This window comes from Delphinapterus leucas, chromosome 6 (genome assembly GCF_059928025.1).
Source record: "Delphinapterus leucas isolate spDelLeu-1000000601 "Yukka" chromosome 6, BTC_Dleu_Yukka2, whole genome shotgun sequence".
Taxonomy (NCBI): domain Eukaryota; kingdom Metazoa; phylum Chordata; class Mammalia; order Artiodactyla; family Monodontidae; genus Delphinapterus; species Delphinapterus leucas.
In genome coordinates this window covers 116,464,303-116,487,013 of record NC_143134.1, presented here as the reverse complement: position 1 = coordinate 116,487,013, position 22,711 = coordinate 116,464,303, and the positions used below count along the sequence as shown (strand labels likewise).

Below are 22,711 nucleotides of genomic sequence, written 5' to 3'. Positions count from 1 at the left end.
GTTATCAGGTCATAAATCAGAGGGCCTGGCTTACAGTGATGGCAGCCTCTGCCAGCCCATTTGAAAATAGTCAAGAAAAGTTGAAAATAATAATAATAATAACAACAACAACAGCGGCAGCAGCAGCAGCCGTCAATACTTATCTAGCCCTTACTATGTGCCAGGCATGGTTCTAAACATTTTTTCATACATTTACTCATTTAATCCTTACCATAAGAGGCAGGTCCAAGGCTGAGCCCGGGAGTCCACACTCTTGATCTGCAAGGGACACTGCCCCTCATTTCTTGGCCTGTGGTCCCCATACCAATTCAGGTCACGTGTACTGAGACCCAACAGCTACCTGAGGTACAGGCTGGGGCGACAGTCTCTCACAGGGACTTTTTCCCTTGGGGCTTCCCCAGGCTGAGCAGAGATTTTTCTGACGAGGGACACTTGCTGGCTCTCTGATTCCTGTGAGTAGCTGAATTCCAGCCCCCCAAGTGCAGACATTGGAACCCCAGCCCCCCGCCAACTGCAAAGGTCTCCACACAGCGCCTCCTCTGAACTCTGCTCGCCGTGCTGACTCTGAGAGCATTCTTTATTTCTAGCACATGGTGACTTCCCTTTCTTGGCTTCTGGTTCTCTTTGCTTCTTGATTTTTAATTTGGTTTATCTGTGTTCGTGTGTTTGAAGCAGGCAGTTGGGAGGGAGGGGCTTTCCCCCTCATCACCCCGTCTACCATATTGCCTCAAAGTCCAAAATAAGTCTGCTCAGAGAGTCTCCTGGCACTCACGATCACTTCCTGGAAGCAAACTTTGATTTCAGACACGCCAAGGGCGAGCTGTCAAAGGGACACAGGAGCAGAGGGCTCCACGGAGCAGGCATAGGAACGTGGGCCTGGGGCTCCAGAGACAGCTGGGGCGAGAGCAAGGAGGCAGCCACCGCCGGGGCACAGAGGACATGGATGAAGCTCTCCAAGCTGCGGAGAGCCCCACGGGACAGGAATCGGATTGGGGAAGGTGAGAGCTGGGTCAGAGCCTTGCAGCACACTTACAGCCAGTGGGTAAGAGGGACAAAAGCAGTCAGGGAGGAGCCAGCTGTCAGAACAGCGGGAAGGGAATAAGCCAAGCAAAGAGAGAGTTTTCAAGAAGGGGGTGACAAAAGTTGTGGCAAAGTCAAGGAAGAGGAGGGTGCAAATATCCACAGAACTCATAATTCTGAGAAACAGTGCAGGCAGGGCTGCCCAGGAATGACTGGGGGATGAGTAATCGGAGGCTGCAAATGTCAGTTTCCTCTGCCTTCCCTCCCCCACCTCACCTCCCACCTGAGACAGGCAGCCCATGCCCGTCACCACTTTCTCAACAACATTAGAGGGGCCACTGGGGCCCACATCAGACACAGGGGAGGAGAGGCGCTTCCCGCATGAAAGACTAAAATCCAAAATACGTGACGCCACACATCTGCCTTCCTGGGATATTTGCTCAACGACCCTGTGCCCCCAGATGCCTGAAGTGAGAGCCCTGCTCCCAGGAGGGTTCCCCTTCCAGGCCGCCACCCTGCACACCAGGCCGCCTGACCCGCCGGCTGTGACTTCCTCCCTACCAAGCTCTTCAGTTTTCACTTTGCTGCTGCAGATGAGTCAAACTCCCTGGATGAATTCAGTAGGAAAGAGCAAATCATGATAGGAACGTGCACAGAGCAAGCAGAGTGTGTGTGTGTGTGTGTGTGTGTGTGTGTGTGCGCCTGTGTGTGTGTGTGTGTGTGCCTGTGTGTGTGTATGTGTGTACACATGATGTATAGCATACAACTGTAATTAATGAGCAAATCGCCCATAGTCAGGCATTCCATACCCCCCAGGTCACTCCTCTATAAGTCAGGCTCCTCTTGGGACCACCCTGATCAGAGAAAAGTTTTCACCCTCTTGCCAGCTGCTCAGGCCCCAAACCTAGGGATCGTCCTCCAGTCTCTTCCTTTCTTCATCTCCGACATCCTATCCGGCATAAATCCTGCCACCTCTGTCTTCAGAATGCCTCCCCTTTCAGCCTCCTTCTCTCCATGTCCACTGCCACCTCCCCGATGCTAGCCAGCATCACCTCACTCCTGGATTCTGCCCTAACCCTCTAGCCTGGCCTCATTTCCACTCCGGCCCCCCTGCAATCCCATTCTGCTATTCACATAGTAGCAACACTAATTAAAAACCAAAAGCAACTCTAAAGCAGATCATGTCTGTCTCCTGTTTAAAACCCTTCACTGCCCTCGGAATAGAACCTAACTCCTCTCTGGGCTGAGCCCTTCCCAGACGGCCCCGCCACCCGTCCACAGCACCCTCACAATCTCCCCCAGGCCTGCTGTGCTCCAGCCACACTGGCCTTGGAGTTTCTTCCACCGTGGCCTCTGCACTGGCTGTGCCCTCATCTTGGCGTGGCCGGCTCCCTCTTGTCACTCAGGTCTCAGACAGGCCTTCCCTGAACACCCAGTCAGTCCCTATCGCATACTCCTCTTTTGGTCTCCGGCATCACTTTTATTCCTATCTGACAGCCCTTGGTTCATGACTTCATGCATTCAACAAACATTTATTGACCACTTCTTGCACCAGCCAGACTAGGCACATGTTTATTCTCCCACAAAAACGTGTCTGTCTCCCCTGGATAACATAAAAGCCCATGAAAACAAGGGCCTTGACCATAGCCTCGGGGTCTGGCATGGAGCAGGTGAGGAGGTGTTCAATAAATATTTGATTTGCAGAATGAATAAGAGCCACACAGTATCTGTGCTCAGGAAATCAGAATTGGCCGATAGGACTTCTTGCTTAGGTCTCATGGCTTTGAGGCAGCCAATATTCCAAAGCGGGCCCAGTGTTGGGATAAATCAGACCCTGTCTGCATTTTTCCAGGCCAGCAGAAGGTGACTCCCTCCCTGTTTGTGCATCTAGCCAGCATTTATTATGGGCCTACTATGTGCGAGCCTATGTGCGAGGTCAGCCTCTGCCCTGTCCCAGCTCACCCAGCAGCTGGTACTCAGCAGCCAGCCATGGACAGGCCGACAGGCTGCCCTGCCTACCAGCTAATGACCAGCTGGCCCTCACTGAAGGCCATCCATAGTGAAACCACGCAGCAGGTCTCTTCCCACACCTGTGACCCCCTTCCATCCAGGTTTCCCAGATATCCAGGGTTTCAATGCAACCCCAGCGACTGCACTCAGGGAGCTGGTCATACACTGTCCCCAGGGGCCTGTGTGCCAGCCTCACTTCTCCAGCCCCACTTCCCAAGCAGTGTGTGTGCCTGCTTTTCCCTGCCCTGTGCCCAGCCTGATTCCAACATCAGGTTCCATCATAGACAAGTCATCAAGCAAATGGCCAAGAACATGGACTACGTGTCCATCAAGGCAAAGCTACATCACATCGGCTCTGGCACTCATCAGCTCCATGATCTGAGACAGGTCACTACAACTCCTGGAACCTCAGTTTCCTTCCCTGCAAAACGAAGACTATTAAAGTTCTGACCTTTGGGGCTGCTACGGCTGGTGGACCTGCTTCTCCCTGCTCTGCAGGGTCATGAGATTTCACCAGTCCCAGATCAAGGGGCAAGTCGGGGGAGAGGAAGCAGCAATTTTTTGGCAGCGTTTCAGTGGCTAATCTCATTACTGGGAAAAGAAGTAGCAAAAGGACACAATACGGCACAACAAACATATACAATTCAAACGACCAGTGTAAACTCAGTCGTTTGGGATATGGAGAAAAAATCAGACTGCACCAAGAAGGAAGGTGATCAAAGAGGGAGGCAGACCTGTAAACAAAACTGCAGAGTAGATGCCCTCTGTGCTCTGTCACAACAGGTGTAGAGAGAGTGTTAGGAATATAGTGGCATCATCGATTCTACTGGGCTGGGGGGATTTGGATGAAGGAGAAAGATGGCGAGTTTGGCCCCCACCATTTCCCAAGTGCTCTGCACCAACCACTGTCCTTGGACTAACAGGACAGGTGGGCGAAAGGGGAGAGTCTGGTCTGAAGCAGGCTGAATGGTGGGTTTACCCAGAACAAACAGCTCCCCACACACGACCTCGGAGACGTCATGCTGAATCCACACAGTGTGTATCACCTCCTCTCTCCCTGACACAGCCTTTGGCAGTTGCCATTCTTATCTCCCAGGATGCTGCATCTCCCCACCTTTTGCCTTGCTAAGTGGCCCTCTGTAACCAAGGAAATAGTCCTGGCTCTCAGCCCTTAGGAGGCAATGGGAGATTTCTCAGAAAAAGAACAGTTGTTGTTGCCCTGGGTCCCCCGTCCTTTGGTGACGCGTAACCGCAGCTTCCTGTCCTCTCCCTGGCTCCCACCAGCTAGATGCCACAGTCAGCGGCCAATCCCAGGGGACCAGCAGAGCAGCGGAAGCCATGGACTAACCAAGGAGTAAGTGGCCAAAAGGCAGCCTTCAAGGCCTGGCCGCAGCTCTCTGGCTCTCTGGCTGTGTGTCCCCTCCCTGGGGCCCTCCTCTGACTTCCCTTCCCCAGATCAAGGGACAAGCAGGGAGAGGGAAAACAGTTCTTTTCTGGCAACATTTCTGTGGCTAAGCTCACTACCAGAAATTAATGGCAAAAGAAGGCTGCACTTCAGAGGCCAGCAGCCAGGCCAGCAGCAGCCACAGCCAGAACAGAGGCTCAATGGCCTGGGCAGCACCCAGAGTCTGCTGATGTCACCCTTAAAGTTCCTGTTAGAGCACTGTGTATAGAGGAGACAAAACAATAAACAGGCCCGCTCTCTTGTTTTGACTGACAAGGCATCACTGGAACTGTCCTTGTTGAGCTCCGTGGGGTGTGGTGGGTAAGCGCAGGGACTCCGGAGCCAGACTGCTCCGGTTTGATTCCCGCTCTGCCTCTTAGCTGGGGAACCCTGCATAAGTCATCCCACCTCTCTGTGCCTCCTCTTGACGGTGGGTAGCTGTCAAGAGGAAATGAGGGGACTTCCCGGGTGGCGCAGTGGTTCAGACTTTGCACTCCCAATGCAGGGGGCTCAGATGTGATCCCTGCTCAGGGAACTAGATCCCACAGGCATGCTGCAACTAAGAGTTCATGTGCCACAACTAAGGAGCTGGCGAGCTGCAACTAAGGAGCCCGCCCCCGTGACTAAGACCTGGCACAACCAAATAGATAAGTAAATAAATAAATAAATAAATTTTTTTTTAAAAAAAGAGGAAATGAGTTAATACAGGGAAAGATTTTAGAACAGCGCCTGGCAAATCTGTAAGGAACAACAGCTGACCCACGTAGCCTGGAAGGGAGTTAGGTGAGGAAGCTCATGCTTTCAAACGGGTCCTGGGTGGATATTTCATTCCAGGCTCTCTGAGGAGCTGTGGGAGATTTATCTTCATTGCAGCAAAGACCCACCAATGGCAGTGATGATCCGGCCACCCTGGCACAGGACTCTGCCGAGCCACATGGAGCAGTCCCGGATGTTGTTCTGGCCCAATGCTGCCCCACCATCCTGGGCAAGGCACAGCATCCTGAGGAGAACGCTGGCCAAAGCTCTATGGATGGGCCCTGCCCATCCCTGAGTGGGTGGCATCTCTGTGCAGGCCCCTCATGCTGACTCCCTGCTGCCCTCACTGACTGTGCCACTTATGGGGTCACTGAGAGTCCCTGTGTTACTGACAGTAAGGTCTGTGTACCGTGAGATTCATCATTCCTTCTTCTGGGCCCACACAGAGCTCCCGGCAGTCCAAGAAACAATAGCAGCACCTAAATGATGGAAAATTCATTTGAAAAAGAATCTCCAAGCAACTTTTGAAAAAAGCGTCATGGCTCAGATGGACTCAGGGAATCACAGGGCTGGCAGCAACCACAGAGACCAGTGGCTTCCAAACTTGCTTTGACCTCCAAAGCCACTGCTCAACTGAAGTTCACCCAGAAGCTCAGGACATAAAACTGATGCAAACAGAGCTGCTCTGGCAGAAACCGTGCTCTGGAGGTCTGCTTGGTGCCCTCCGTCCTCTCCCCCAGCCCCTGCTGGCCCCAAGTCAGTTCCAAAGAACCCCTGGGCTCCACAAAGCACTAACGGAGAACCACAGATCCAGGCCAACCTCCCTAAGTAGATAAGAGGAGACAAGTCCCACAGAATCACTCTGCACAGACGGTGCCTGAATGCAGACCCAGTCTTTTGACTCCAGGCTAAAACCTCTCACTCCACTTTGCTATGGCTTGATCTATGGAAAATTGCAATTTAAAGAAACAAGGCTCACTTCTGACAACTTACAACATAATCCCTAAGTATTTTAAAGGCCCCTGAACTAGCCAAGTCTGAAACAGAGCCCAGCCCCGCAGACTGGCAGAAAGAAGTTCGGAAGTGAGTTAGTTGCAGAAGCACAGCTGACAACTCCATACAGTTTCCTTCAGTTCTGTGGGACATAAACAGGTCTTGAAAGGCTTGGGCTGTGTGGCTGTGAGAGACCCCAGACCAGGCGGGCCAGGAGGTGAATGCTAATGAGTGATGGAAATAGCAATGACTTCCCCCGTCAGGCGCGGTGCCAAGCTAAGGAGGATAAAGAGGTCTGAGATATTTTTAAAGTATTTTTACAGCAGAAAAACTTTCCTACAGACTCAATTATATAACTATCAGGCTCCACCTCTGAGCTGAAATTATCCATGGCCTTCAGGAAAAAAAAATTATTTTTCCCTACATGAGGGTCACAGGTTCCTCCAAAGAAACTCTTAGCTGCACAGCCAGCAGCCCAGCGCAACTGCAAGGCTTCCCAGGGGCAGTTTGAAGCGGAGGGCAGAAGTCATGCCACTGACCCCGCCATCATACATGATGTTGTCAGGTCCAGAAGGGTCCCCGGCCACGCTGGCTTCCTCACAGCTTCCCTGTCCCAAAACGAGGCTGAGGTCACTGAAGGAGAGAGAGTGGCCAGGGGACACTTCATTAACCCACAGTCATCCTCCGTCGTTGGCAAAGGGCAGACTGAGAAAGCCTTCTGGGGCTTAAGGAATGGAGAACTTCACCAAAGAAAGGACGGCCCAAACCAAAGGAACAGACTTAGGAAGATTAACTTACAGCCCAGGTTTTTGTCAGCCTGAAGATGGGTGCACTTTGTAATGCTGACACCACAGACATGAGAGAATGAAGGTTGTTGAGTTCTAGAAGTTTCTGAAAAGAAAAAAAGATACGGAATAGATTATTTTGCTGCTATAAACAATAGAACAAAAACATGTTCAAGTGTTACCAAATACTGTCATATTTATGAAATTCAATTACATTTAAAAATATCTCATGTAGAAAATACAGTTCTAGGAAGTTCACAGAAACCATATGCTCTTTTTCTTTCAGATTGTCAAAAGGTGAGTCTGCATCTAAAACATTTGCAAAATTCCATAAGCTGACTAGTCTGGCTGCTGGACAGAAACATGGCTCGGGATGAGGTTTGATAATGTCCTTTCTGTTCTTTTTTTAGATGAATCTGAACTGTCCCAGCAGGCCTTTGTAAACTGAAACCTCCGCTGTGCCAACAACATCAACATGGGTCTACTGCGATTACCTTCACACCCGGAAGCGGGAGGCTGGGGAAAGATGTTATCAATCTGCACGATCTCCTCAGCTGGGAGCACGGAGCTCCAGCTTCCCAGCCACTTGACCATGCTTCTCTGAACCAGGCCCCAAATTAGTGAGAACATTTGGATTTAATTCCATCTCAGACAAGTTCCTTACCACAGAGGGCGACAGAAGCAGACACAGGTGAGGGTGAGCGCAGAAAACTGTAATTGCTCTGCTCTTGGTTTTATGCTGAAGGGAAACCTGCCAACAGGACCCGGGTCCCACTTCTCACTCCCAGGAGTCGGTGAAAGTTGTGTAGCCGGCAGGCTCCACGGAACCAAGAGGCCCGGTTCTAACCCGGGTTCCCACTACTGGTGTGTCCTGTGGCAAGTTACCTAAGCCTTCTGAGCCTCGACATCTTCATATTTAAAATGAGGAAGGTAATCACAGCACCTCTGCTGCGTGCGATGGTGCACGTAAACTGCTAGACCAGTGCCTGGCACCCAGGAGAGCGGGCAGTGTGGCGTGGGCTGCTTGTTCTTTGTCAGGAAGACTTGTCCCCAACCCCACCCCACCTGCATGTTCCCACGGAAGCCTGTGCATTTCCTCAGCCCACTGGACTGTATTTGCTTGCACTTGCCCCTCTCTCACCCTGGACTGTGTGTTCCCTGAGAGCCGGGATGAAGCGGTATCTACCATCATATCCCTAGGACCTAGTACAGCACAGAGCAGGGCTTAGTAAAATGAACAAATCCACGAAAAGCCCTTATGCCTAGTCCTCACGGCTCTGTTCCTACCTGGAGATTTCTCCCTTACCACACAAGTTAATACTGCATTTCATACATCTCGTAATATTCCCTAATCGTCTGCTGTGTGTAATAATAGATTCTGAGTGAGCTGAATTTCATCCTTTGTATCTGAATGGCTATGCCTGTCACAGAATTTCTTTTAGAGGTGAAGGTTCTCTGGGAGATTATCTAATCCACCCCTTTCCCATTTTATAGATGGGAAACCAAGGCCCAGAGAAAGGAGGAGGCTCGAACAAGAACATACCCAGGGCACAGCGCCAGCGTTATGATCCACCATCGGAAGATGGCAGAGCTTAAGGAGGAATCGTTTTGGATCCCTTGGGTAGGGACTGGAAACTTCCAAACTGAAAGCACCAGATGGGCTGGAACTTCATCCCACTTTCTCTCGTGGCCCAGCACGAACTCACCGAGAGCAACAAGTATCATTACGCTCAGCAACAGTTCCAGGCACTTCAGAATGCACAGGACGTAAAAGTGTCCATGCCCCTAACATACTTAGAGCTGGATGAACACAACCTTGCTGTGAGGGGCAGCAGAGCAGCTCTCCTGAAGGCAGAGAGACACGCTCCGACTGACCATGGGGCCTGGGCGTGGACACCCACCTCTCTAAGCCTCCCCTTCCTCCTCCGGAAATGGGATAATAATAATGTCAGCTTCAAATGAAATCATTTCTGTAAAGCAGCAGCTATGGCACCTGGCCAGAGAGGGGCCGCAGTGAAGGTGAGCTGGCCTAGGACCTGGGTGGGAAGACAACGCGCACACACAAAGCGGGCAGTAAACAGACAGGGCGGTGCTCCGCTGAGTCAGGTGAGCCCCGTGGTGGGGAGCAGTGGGCTGGGAGGGGCTGGCAGGACTGTGTAAGAGATGAGAGTGGTCCAGGAAGGCCCGTGGGATCACAGCCTGGGCTGGTAGAGATGAGGGAAGAGGAGGGGCAAGTGGGGTAAAGACATGAGCCTGGTGCCCAATAACCGGCAAGGACCAACCCTACCAGGGCAGACCCAGGGGGTGGGGTTGGGGCAGCAGGGCCCGGGCCTCAAGTGCAAGATGGGGTGGGGTGAGCTCTGCTGACCGCGAATAAACTGTGCAGGATGTGATGGTGTCACAACCTCCGACGCTGACTAAAAGCCATCAACCCCCGGCACTGGCTAAATCTGAATAGGAGGGTGAACGGATCCCAGAGGTAGCCACTGGGGCCTCGTGGAGAGTCTGTGAAAGGCCAGCTACAAAGAATGGTTGGCTGCCAAAACCACAGGGCGGAGGGCACCTGCCTGTGCATGCACAGGGGCTGGGAGGCCCAGCAAGCAGCCAGGCTGGTCCCACAGCTGCCTCTGCCTGGGGAAGCTGGGCCAGAGCCCCGTGTCTGAACCCTGCCCGGCTCATCCAGAGCAAATGGGCACCCAAAGTACCAAGGAAACACCTTTTTGCGACAAAAAAGAAAGGAAAGGAAGGGGAAAAGTAATAATAAAACAGCTTACCTTGGCTATTTTCACAAAATGGCTCAGGATTTCTGCCCTTATTTTTAAAGTCTGTGCTGTTAGAATTTCTCGTACAACCCAAAAACTGACCTGTAGAGTCAAACACAGACACAGACACACAGACACAACACACAGACACACAGACACACAGAGACACACACACACAGACACACACACACACACACACCAGAACAGTTGTTAAATGCCGGACCAACCAAGTTACCCCGCCCGCTACTTCTATGGGATTTCTAAGAGGTTGGGAGACTGACAGAGCAAACCCTAGGGTTGCAGGAGGTTGAGGGTTCCTTTATGACACTCAACCCTACAAGTGGGTCCCATGCCGTCAGCACCAGCTCTCCAACATGCATAGTGGTGCTGTGAGAAATAAGTACTCCCATCATTAGCCAGGGGACTTATTGGGCCTCCATCGACATATGGGTCTCCCTAAAGGTACTTCAGGAAATTTTGAGATGTATCAGACAGGATTTCTGCTCAGAAGGATCCCAGTTATGGGGAGATGGATGGATGGATGGATGGATGGACGGATGGACAAATGGCCAGACAAAGGGATATGCATGCTGGCAGTACCACCTATGAGATCCATATCCCCAGCCAGACCCAAGGCAAGAAGGACTCACCTATATTTGCACAATTATAACAAATTTCATTTTCTAGGAGAGATTTGCCCAATAATTTAAGTGATACAAAAACATCTCTTAAAGTTCTGTAAAGCAATGCAGGTAAAAGGGCATGTTTTTCTGGAGTCAGCATATGCCAAAAGGATATACTGGTACTTTTCGTTCAGAATATCATTCACACTTGACCATCCTCGAGCCCCTGAGTCCTTTGGTGGGAACAAGAAAGTCATCCATCAGTGTCTAGTTGACTCACACGATGCCTCAATGAAATAAGAGGAGCTTCATGCTAAGAAACACTGGGCAGTGGTTTGCTTTCCTGTTTATGTTTCATGACTATAACAACAGCTCTATGTGAAACACGGATGCCCAAGAGTGCAATGACAGCACCGCAAAGAAAGGAGGAGAGATGGGCAGAGAATGGGGGAGACGTGGAATGAAAAGGAAGGCTAAGCATCTAAAACCTCTAAATTTTACAAAGACTAAAAGAGTTAAGGATAGTCCAGAGTTATCAAAGCATGTTTACTGCTGCAACCAAATGTCTTCCCTTTACTGAAATACTGTCACTTTTCAATGAGAAAACAAGAAAAAATTAAATCACCAAGTATCAAAATTTGGCTTCTTATATTAAGCAGGAATATTATAGAAAAGTTTTCTCTGTGTAATTATCTGTGGTTGCCTCCAGGACGTGCCTGGGTTTCCATAGAATCATTTTTTCCAAGGAATTGCCTAAAATTAAGTTCAGACTCAAATGTTACTAGCCAGTTATGGAAGAAAGATTTTCCATATAGCAAGATTTTTTCTAGGTGATATGCCCATAAACCTTATATTTTAATACATGCACACTTTTATGCCACATAAATCTCAAGTGTGATAGTTTATATGTATAATTTAATAGATTCTTATGTGTCAAAAAAAATCACACCTATTTAAAGCATAATTACGGAACGTGGCAGAGTTGACTCAGGTGGTGTTCAGAGGCAACTCTGGATCAGTTCACTTCAGCAGACTTTCACGAAGCCCTTACTGTGTGCTCCAGGCACTGCGAGTCCAGACCTGTCAGTCCAGAAATCACTGTATTAAAAGGCAGCTGGTGATCATGGCCATCAAACAAGTTCAAACCAAGTGAACTGGAGTATGGGGGAGATAATGAGAAAAGAAGGCTTCCTAGAGGAGGTGGGCCTTGAAAGATGGGTAGACCCTCAACAGGTGAGGAGACCAGGGAGAGCTGAGCGGGTGGACAGGACTGGTGTTGCAGGTGCCCCGTGGGGTTGGGGCGGGAGGGAGGCTGAACTTAGAAGGGAAGGGGGTCTGGAGAAACAATGGGACACTATGCTGCGCAAGGAGAGTTCCAGAGGCTTCTGAGCACAGGAGTGACAGGCTAGACCCTTCTGCAGGAGCAGGGACACCCATCAAGAAGCTGAGGCGATGGTCTAAGTGAGAGACGGGAGGCCTGAGCGAGGGCAGTGTTGAAGGAGATGGAGGAAAGGGGCAGAGGAGAGAGACATTACAAAGGGAGAATCAGCATGGTTTTAAACTGTTTTAATTGTTTTTTAACTACAAAATTTAAGAGAAGCTTAATGTAGAAGACAAAGGGACAGAGATAAGCACAAGAGACAGAAGTCATTTGCAAGCTCGTTCTCACATACAGACCCCCTGATAAACACTGTGGTATGTGTCCTTCTTGGAACATATGTTTGTCATGTCTCAGAACATATGTCTGTCTAGTCATAGAACATGTTTCTCTTTTTCAATTAAATTGGTATATATTAATCATACTATCACAAGAATTTTTATAAATATATAAGAATATCAACATATTTTTTAGCAGCTGCCAAGCATTTCATCTTAGGGATGTCTCATCATTAAGGAACCTCCTACTGTTGGGTAGCTTATTTCGAATTATTTTGTTGTGATAGACAATGCTGTGGTGAACATATTTATACATATATCTTTATACATTTTTAATTAAGGTCTGAGGATAAATTCCTGTAAGGTAGAGTGAATAAAAGTATGTGTACCTTTTTTCAAAAGTATATATTTAAAAACTTGGCTTCCAAAAGTTTTATTTGTTGATCCATAAAAATTGGAGCAGGCTAATACCAGTCATTACAGCTCTTTTTTTCTTTACTAACTTAGTGGACAAACTAATGTCTCACTGTTTCTATTTTACATTTCTTTCATGACTCCTCAGTTAACATATTTTTGCACGCTTTTTCAGTTTTTTGTTGCAAATATTTATAGGCCATTTGTATTATTTGCCTGTGAATTACGTGTTCAGGTCCTTCATCCACCTTTCTATTGGGACACCTGTCCTCTGACTCTTGATTACTAAAAGGGGTTTATATTAAAGAGAATACATTACCCCTTTGTGAGTCATACAGTGTGCCAAGAGTGTGGAGAAACTGATACTCATACACTGTTTGCAGGGGTATAAATTCACAGGACCATTTTGAAGAACCACTTGAATACATCTTTCAAGCTGTTAAAAGTTATATTCTCCCTGGAATATTTATCTTACAAAAATACAGAAATGTAGAGTGATATACATACAAAGGTTCACTGAAGCACTGTTTATAAAGCAAAAGAATATGCCCATCAATAGGGAACTGGTTGCATAAATAATACTATCACCTCAAACTCTGGAAGGAAGTCGCTATGGAAGGAAGGAGGCAGTTGTGCTCCACCTTCTTGAGGGCAAAATATCTACATAGATTATTTGGAATTCTTCTGCATAGGAGGTTTGTCTAGTCTCCCCCATTTATTTATTCCATCATTTGTTTACATCAGAATGGACTCATGGATACTTTGGGGTTTTGATCCAATACTATGTTATTTATTTCCTTACTCAAATTGTTCCAGCTTTGGCCACTGAGGGCTGGCTTCGACATGCCCCCAGCATTGTTTGGTTGGTTTGTATGGGCACCTCCTTACTTTCTGGAACTACAAGATGCTACCGCCTCATCCTGTACATTTCTTGTCCCAGTCCGAAACCAGCCACTTCTCCAAGGAGCCTTGGTTCCTTTTTTAAAAAATATTTTATTTTATTTATTTACTTATTTATTTTGGCTGCGCCGGCTGGGTCTTAGTTGCAGCATGTGGGATCTTCGTTGCAGCATGCGGACTTCTTAGCTGTGGCATGCATGTGGGATCTAGTTCCCCGACCAGGCATCCAACCAGGGATCGAACCCGGGCCCCCTGCATTGGGAGCACAGAGTCTTACCCACTGGACCAGCAGGGAAGTGCCCCCTGGTTCCTTTTATTAGATAATGGTATTAGAAACCAAGATCTGGGAGCTACGTGTGCTCGTGCTACTTAGGTATCACTGTTTCTAGGTCCTCTCAGATGCAGAGCAAGGAAGTGTGTGTGTGTGTGTGTACCCTAACTCTTGTATATATACATACCTATAAATATTTCTATATGTAACCATCTGTATCTATATTAAGCTAAATATGACTTCCTACTAATGTCTCCACCTCCAATCCATTACCATATGGATCACTCTAGCCTCCTCTTGCTTGTCTACAACTTCCCACTCCAACAGGTGAGAGAAACCTGGGTCCCACCATCCGCCACCCATTTCCTTAATCGTTCAATTCCAGTGTTCATGCATAATGGCTCCAGAATTGTTACCCATCCGCCCTTGGGAAACAACCTGATCAGAGTACAGTGCTTATATACAGTTCCTTTTGTCTTTAGTCTTTCAGGCTCCCTCATTTCCAAAGTTACTTAGGCCAGCACCTTTTCCCCTCACCCTTCTCAGGGAGGTTGTTTCATACATTTATAATCCAGTTAGGTTCGCTTGTTATGTTCTACATTCCATCCTAGGACCCCTTAATCTCCACAATGATTAAAATTTGCATAGTTAGCACTAAGAGGTTTACTCTTAGTGCTGTAAAGTTCTAAGGGTTTTCACAAATGCACAGTGGCATGTATCCAACATTATTGTATCATACAGAATAGTTTCACCACCCTGAAAAATCCCCTGTTCTTCACCTACTCAAAGCTCTCCCCTTCTCACACCTCTGGCAGCCACTCATTTGTTTACCATCTCTATAATTTTAGCTTTCCAGAATTTTTTTCAGCATTTTCCAGAACGTCAAAAAAAAAATGGGGGAGGTAATCACACTTATGTTGCCTTTTCAGACTGGTTTCTTTCACTTAGCAATATGTATTTAAGATTCATCCATGTCTTTATATGGCTTGATGGCTTATTCTTTTTTTTTTTTTCGGATGAAGACTATTCCATTGTATGAATTTACCAGTTTGCCTATCCTTTCACCTATTGAAGGACATCCTAGTTACTTTCAGTGTTTGACTATTATAAATAAAGCTGCTATAAATATTTGTGTGCTATTTGTGTATCTGTGTGTGTGTGTGAATATGTGTATGTGTGTAGATGTAAGATTTCAAATAAACTGGATAAATATTGAGGAGTTCAATTGCTGGATCGCACCATTTTTCATTCCCACCAGCAACAAATGAGAGTTTGTGTTGCTCCAATTACTTGCCAACAATTGGTATTGTCAGGTTTCGTGAGGTTTTTTGTTTGTTTGTTTTGGGTTGTTTTTTTGTTTGTTTTTTAGCCATTCTAATAGGTGCATAGTGTTTGCATTTCCCTGATGGCAAATAATGCTGAGCATCTTTTCACGTTTATTTGCCCTTGGTTACATCTTTTTGGTAAAGTACTTATTCAGATATTTGGCCTGTTTTTTTTTTGGCTGTGTTGGGTCTTTGTTGCTGTGCGCGGGCTTTCTCTAGTTGCGGCAAGCGGGGCTACTCTTCATTGCAGTGCACGGGCTTCTCATTGGGGTGGCTTCTCTTGTTGCAGAGCACAGGCTCTAGGTGCGCGGGCTTCAGTACTTGCAGCGTGTCGGCTCAGTAGTTGCAGCGTTCGGGCTCAGTAGTTGTGGCTCGTGGACTCTAGAGCACAGGCTCAGTAGTTGTGGCACATGGGCTTAGTTGCTCCGCAGCATGTGGGATCTTCCTGAATCAGGGATCGAACCCATGTCCCCTGCATTGGCAGGTGGATTCTTAACCACTGCACCACTAGGGAAGTCCCTGGCCTGTTTTTTAATTGGGTTGTTTTCTTTTTTCAAGATTTTTTTTTTTTTTGATGTGGACCATTTTTAAGGTCTTTATTGAATTTGTTACAATACTGCTTCTGTTTTATGTTTTGTTTTTTCTGGCCACAAGGCATGTGGGATCTTAGCTCCCAGACCAAGGATCAAATCTGTACCCCCTGCATTGGAAGGCAAAGTCATAACCACTGGACCGCCAGGGAAGTCCCTAACTGGGTTGTTTTCTTATTGTTAAGTATTAAGAATATACTTTGGATTCAAGTCTTTTATCAGATATGTGTTTTGCAAATATTTTTCCCAGTCTGTGCTTTGTCTTTTAATTCTCTTAAAAATGTCTTTTGCAGAATAGAAGATTTTAATTTTAATGAAGTCCAACTTACCAATTTTTTCTTTCATGGATTGTGCTTTGGTGTTATATCTAATAACTCATCACCAAAGGTCATGTAGGGTTTTCTTCTGCGTTTTCTTTTAAAAGTTTTATAGTTTTGTCTTTTACATTTAGGTCTGTGATCAATTTTGAGTTAATTTTTATGAAAGGCCTAAACTCTTGTGTCTAGGTTCATTTTTTCACGTACACAAAAACAGTTCCAATTGTTCCAGCACCATTTGTTGAAGAAATTACTCTTTCTCCACTGAATGCCCTCATGCATTTGTCAAAGGTCAGTTGACTATATTTGTCTGGGTCTATTTCTGGGCTCTCTGTTCTGTTTCATAATCCTAGGCATCTATTCTTTTGCCAATACCAAGCTGTCTTGATTATTATAGCTTTACAATTAGTCTTGAAATCAGGTAGAGTGAGTCCTCCAACTTCATTCTTTTTCAGTATTGTGCTGGTTATCCTACATCTTTAGCCTTTCCCATATAAACTTTAGAATCAGTTTGCTGATATTTATAAAACAGCTTGCTGGGATTTCAATTAGGATTGAATTGAATCTATAGATCAAGCTGGGAAGAACTGACATCTTAATAATGAGTCTTCTAATACATGAAGATGGAATACCTCTCTATTTCAATCTACTTTGATTTCTTTCATCAGTGTTTTATAGTTTTCCACATACAGAACCTGTACATACTTTGTTAGATTTATACCTAAGTATTTCTCGAGTATGTGTGTGCTACTGTAAATGGTGTTTTTTAAAAAAATTTCAAGTTCCAATTCTTCATTGCTGGTAATATAGGGAAGCTTTCATATATTGATCTTGTGCCCTGCAACCTTGCTATACTCCCTTATTAGTTCCAGGAGCTTTAAAAATAGATTTCTTTGAGATTTTCTGTATAGACCATCATGTCATCTGTGAATAAAGACAGTTTTATTTCTTCCTGAAGCAACACAAACTTTCACTCTTTGCTGGTGGGAATGCAAAATGGTACAGACGCGATCCAGCAACTGTACTCCTAGATATTTACCCAGTTTATTTGAAGTCTTATGTCCACACCAAAAAAAACCCAGCATGCATATGTTTATAGCAGTTTTACTCATAATCATCAAAAACTGTAAGTCCTTCAGAAGGTGAATGGATAGACTAGTAAATCCATACAATGAGCAGTACTCATAAAAAAGCCATCAAGCCATATAAAGACATGGATGAATCTTAAAAGCATATGGCTAAGTGAAAAGACAAGTCAGAAAAGGCTACATATATATGAGTCCCTTTTTTTTTTTTTTTTTACATTCTGGAAAGGTAAAACTTTAGAGATAGCAAGCAGATCAGAATCTGGGCCACTGCCTTCCTCTCCATAGCAAACCCTGCCTTATTGCTTGGGTAACATCAACATCACTGTGAACGACCATGGTCACTTCAGCAACTGTTACCCACCTATCACTCCAGTCACCCCCTTCTCCAAATTACCCAGGACTGTGCTGCATCAGAAACCTGAAGTTCCAGTCTCGGGCCACAACCTTTAACCTTCTAATCCTCACCTGCTCCTTGACCCCAGCCCCACTGCTGTGCCCATCCTTCCCTCTCACCACGCCTTGGAGTCCTTGGTGGCCCTTTTCCTCTTGAGCAGATGGATCCCCTATCATTTGACACTTCAGCCCCTTCTTAGCCAGTACCTTTAGGTCCCTTGCCCCATGGTCCTTCAAAAAATCTGCTTTGCTCATCATGGATGGATTCAACCACTTGCCTTCCTGTGCCCCTCTCTTTAGGCTGCAAAGTGCAACTAGAGAAAACCAGCTACCCTCATGCCCTGGGGCTACTTTAAAAGCCACGACCTCTATTTTCAGCGGCTCTGCCCACAAGTCTTCCTATATTTCCATAGTCAACCTTCTCTTTCCCCTGGAGTGGTTTTTTCAAGCTCCCCCCAAACCCCTCAAGCTTTCCTCCTGCTTCCCTGCCTTCACCTCCTATTTCACTGAGGAAAGAGGAGCCGTGAACCTTCTTGCACCACACCTGCAAGCAGACCTGTGTCTGTATCTTTCCTTTCTGCAGACTCGCCTTTTACGATGAAGAGGTCCCAGGCCTCGGCCTCTCCCACCTTCGCTGGGACTTCACTTCATTATGTATTCCCTCTCTCTCCTCATCTTTAATTTTTCCCGGTCTACTGGCTCTTTCCATTCAAAATATGTACACCCCCAAGGCTCTTTCTGCTGAAAAGAAAAGAGGAAATATTAACACCTCCCTGAACGTCTTCAACCCCTCCAGCTACCCGCTTCTTCTCATCTTTCTCCTTAGAGCCACTGTTCAAGCATCGCCTACACCTGCTCTCTCCATTTCCTCACATCTACCGCTCAAGCTGCTACAGCCCAGCTTCCATTTCACACCCCCGCAAAACAGCTCCTGCTGAGCCTAGCACCGCCGTGCTGCTAAAGATAAAAGACTCTTTTTTTAGTCCTTTTAAATGACCCATTCTGTAGCATTCCGTTGTCCTTGAGACACTGATTTCCAAGACACCAGCCTTTCTGGGTGCTCTTCTCGTGCCCAGGCTGCTCTTTCTCAGCCCCTTCTCCTCTGCCCTTCCCATAAGCCCTAAGGCTCTCACGTGGGCCTCCGTTGCTCCCTGGGCAACCTCATCTACTCCTGCGGCTTCGAATGCAGGTGACTGCAATATCTGCATCTTCAAGCTGGATCTTTCCCGACTCCCAGACGCAAATACCCAGTCACCTGCTGCATGGTTGAGCTCACACGCCCAGACCTCTCTCCTCTCCGTCATCTCCCCTCTCACAACTGCTCCTCCTCCTCTGCACTCACCACCTCAAAGAGTGCCGCTGCCAAGGACCAAAGCGGGGCCTCCTTTGCGCCTCCCTGTCATCTCCCTCCAAATCCAATCAATCACCCAGTGCTATCATTCGGTCTCTTAATATTCTCTTGAGCCCGGCCACTCTACATCTCTGTCGTTCACCTAGATTAATGGGACAGACTCCAATCCAGTCTCCTGGCCTCCCTTCCTACTGCCCACACCTCTCCTCTGGTTTTCCCACCCTAGCACTGATTCCCCTGGACTGTAATCCCCTCCATCACGTCTGTCTCCCCCACCAGACTATGAGCTAATGATGGCAAGGGCTACATCCAGTTTACTGCTGACCCCCTGAACCTAGCACAGAGTCCGGTACCATGTGCAGTCAATGTCTATTAAATAAATAAATGAATATAACCAGAAGTAATGAGCCTCAAATGAAAGAGGGTTTATACAACGAGGAAAGAATAATTGTTTGGAGGTAGCATTTGGAAGGGAAAATGCTAACACTGCCTCCCAGCCCTGTGATAAATGAAGTCTGGAAGAACAGGGGATTCTACTGGAGTCATGTTCAGAAAAATGGGGAGGCCCCTAAGTAAGGAAACTCACCAGCTATGTGGCTTTGAGCAAGTTACTTCACTTTCCAGAACCTCAGCTTCCTCATCCATAAAATGGGTTTAAAATATCGGCCTCAGTGGGTTTTGTGAAAACAGAATTAGATGATGCAGGTTAAATGCTTAGCACAGAATCTAACTCAGTAAGTTGAGCCTAAGTGCTCAATAACTGTTTTTTAAATAGTCTCGATTAAAGCCAAGAGGGATCAGGAATATTCGGTGACTAGGCTAATGACGCATGGATGGGGTATCAGCAGATTGATCAGGGGAGAAAGCTGAGAGCTGGATGGAAGAGTGCAAGAGGGAAGAGGGTCTGCGGGCGGTTCTGGCCATCCCTCAGCCTCTTCCTGTCCGAGCACCAACTTTCCCTGAGGAACTGCCAGTCCTCCCATCTCACTCCCTGCGGCCTTGGCCCCCTACCCTACCTCCACGGGAAGGCCTGTTTCTGAGACCTGGCCAGCCAGAGCCTCCTGTTTCCTGGTCAGGGTGATGAGATCACGAAGCGCAGGATGGGGCTCAAGCCAGGGCCATCAACCCCAGAGTCTCTGTTCCAGGACATCAAATGGAGCTACTGAAGAAGAGGAAGGTCTTTTCTGCAGGGGTTGCCCTCACAATGAGCTGTTGGCAGCCATCTTGGAACCACAGAGGAGGGGGGCCGCCTGAGGGGAGCCAGCACAGAGAAACCACCTCCCTGAACGTCTCCAGGGACCTCCAGGTGGGGAGAACAGCGCCATCCAAGCAATACATGAAGTCTAGTCTCTCCCTGGACATTGTTACATAAGCCAGTAAGGCGAGTTTGAGCTGGGGTTTCAGTCATTAAGAACTACGTACGTGTATATATATATGTCCATGAGAAACGTTAAAGCAGTCCTCCAGGGCAAAGTGTTGGGAACCTTTGCCTGGTCCAATCTCTGCTAATACATAAGGGTCCTGAGACCTAGACTTGGACTTGCCTAAGGCCTCAGAACAGGTTAGCAGCAGAGCCTGGACTGGAACCAAGTCATCCAAATTCCCTCTCTGTCTCTTCCTAATTCTTCATCTTCAGGACACAATCTCAACCCCGCCGCCAGCACTTAGGCCCAAGGCTAACCTTCCTTTCAGCTTGTAGCTCCCACTACACTACCACCCTTTTTAAGGCTAATATTACTTGTTTACTATATATCAAGTGCTGAGCTAAACTCTTTAGATCCATGATTCTCATTTAATCTTCAAAAATCACTTGAAATGATTCTTCCTATTTTATAAATGAGGAAGGTCAGAGGCTGAAAGACAACCCAAGATCATACAGGCAACAAGTTGTAGAGCTAAGGTGCAAACTCAGGTCTGTATGATTCCATGCGACCACAGCTCCTCAGCCTGCTGTCCACAGACCTCTAAAGTGTTCATGTACAGACTTTGGGGGGCAGTGGGCAGGGGAGGCAGCAAACCCACTCAAATTAAATGGAAATGTATATATCTATGTATTTATCTGAGGGCAGGTTCATATGTGATATTGTCAGATTCTCAAAAGAACCCGTGATCGGAAAAAGACTGAGAACTTCTGGCTTTATGGTGAACTCCCTGGGGCCAAGACACAAGCCTGGCCCATAACAGACCCTTAGGGAACCTGGCCAAGCTCTTCCATCTCAGCCACTCTATAAACAAATCCCAAGGGACTCAGGTCCCATGGAGAAGCAGGCACGTCCTCAGAGGCCGACCAGAACACTGGCTGCTGGATTTTTGGTTTGGCCACAGGGAGCCTCAGATTCCCTCGCAACCTCCTTCCAATCAACTAATCTTCCCTTTCTTCCCGAAAAAATGTTTGGATGCCTACTACAGACAGACACAGCGCTAAGAGCTCTACCTATATCATTTCATTTCATTTTCGTAACAACTGTGCAAAGTGAGTACTATTATTATTTTCATTCACAGATAAAGAAAACAGGCTCAGAAAGGTAAGTGACCTGCTTGCCTTTATCTGGAGTCTGATGAGCAGCTTTGTTGTCACACATGAAAGTCTGCCAGGAAGAGACGCCAATCAGTTCATCTCAGGGAAAGCAGCCCCAGCGGCTGATGGACTGGCCGCTGGCCAGTTTTCAAACCAGAGCTACCAGGGCTGTGTCCAGGAACTGCTCTCTAAGTGGCTCACAGGCCAGCAGGGAGACCATTTCTCAGAGCATTCTGTGAGAATGCAGCTTTACTTCTGGCTCATTTCACCCACTTGGTCTGAGCTGGACACAATACAATCGTTCGCAGAACAAGCTGCACTGCCCTTTGCCAAGCTGACCTGGCCTCCACGTGCAAAGCAGATTACATCAGAGCCGCCAGTGTCCCTCCTCCGGGAGCTCTGTAGCTGATCAGAGGTGGGACTGAGCTGGCTCCCAGCCAAATAGTTTTGCTAAGGAAACTATGAATCCCCTGATACTGTGTACACATCTGGTTTTTTTTAAAAGACTAAGCTCAGTTGAAAAGGAAAAGATTTTGAAAATAAAGAAGAAGAAAAAAAAAGACTTCAGTATTTCTCTTTTCAAAACAAAGGGTGTACAGTCCCTACCACAGATGTGGCTAGGCCCTCCTTAGTTCCTGTTGTATCTCAGAAAACAACAATAATGTGAACTCTGGCCTTGATCATCAGAACACAAGCTGGCGCCTCTCTGAGTCTCTCACTATGCTTGGAGCGGTAACCAGCCAGGGCTGGAGAAGGCTGGAGAGAGCTGAGTAACGGCAATGCGCAGGACCCGGCATTTCCCAGCGGGACAGCCCAGCTGGAGGGAAGGCCCAAAGGGAACCCAGGCCCAACACCCAGAGCCCCAGTCATGTACACTGTGCAACCTCGAGGCCACTGTCCTCATCTGAAACCAGAAAAGCAAGAAGAAAGAGGAAAAGCTGTCAACAGCCCCATTTGGAGCTTTGGTTTGTTCAAAGGGGTCTTGCAGGGTACTTTCTACTGAAGATCATGTTCTGGCAGGTCTGTCTGAGCAGTCAGAAGCCTACCCCACTTACTTGGTCCAAGTCCCTGATATCATTCCTTTAGGTGGGGATGCAGCGCTTCCTACCTGGAGCAAAGGTTCTGATTGGACCAAGTCGGTTTGTAGTAGCATGCATGTGGCCAGTGACCAGGCCATCAGAAATTCAAAGAAATTCAACTCAAGAAGTGTTTCCTGAGTACCTCATTCATTCATTCTACATATATTTACTGAAGGTCTATTATATGCCTGACATAGGGCAAGGTGGTGGGGGACACAGTGATGAACAAGATAGACATGGTTCCTGCCCTCATGGAGCCCACAGATGGCCAAGGAAGATGGAGACTAAAGAGCTACACAGAATGAGGACAGATGGGGAGAGGACCACATGGAGAAGTACAGGTGCACTGAGGGGACATATGACGGGGAGACCTTATACAGGCTGAGATTCATGGGAGGCTCCTAGAGAGAGTGACA

The 22,711-nt window shown here is 47.4% G+C and overlaps 1 protein-coding gene across 9 annotated transcripts in view; it reads right to left on the bottom strand.

Annotated features, from left to right (window-relative positions):
- RALGPS1 (Ral GEF with PH domain and SH3 binding motif 1) overlaps nt 1-22,711 on the bottom strand; it is a 289,275-nt gene that overhangs the window by 167,543 nt on the left and 99,021 nt on the right. For all 9 annotated transcript variants that reach the window (XM_089913761.1, XM_089913763.1, XM_089913759.1 and 6 more), the window contains 2 exons: nt 9,783-9,872; nt 7,022-7,114 (listed from right to left, as the gene is read on the bottom strand). In XM_089913761.1, coding sequence (XP_089769887.1) covers nt 7,022-7,114; nt 9,783-9,872 — 183 coding nt within the window. The remainder of the gene's footprint in view (nt 1-7,021; nt 7,115-9,782; nt 9,873-22,711) is intronic.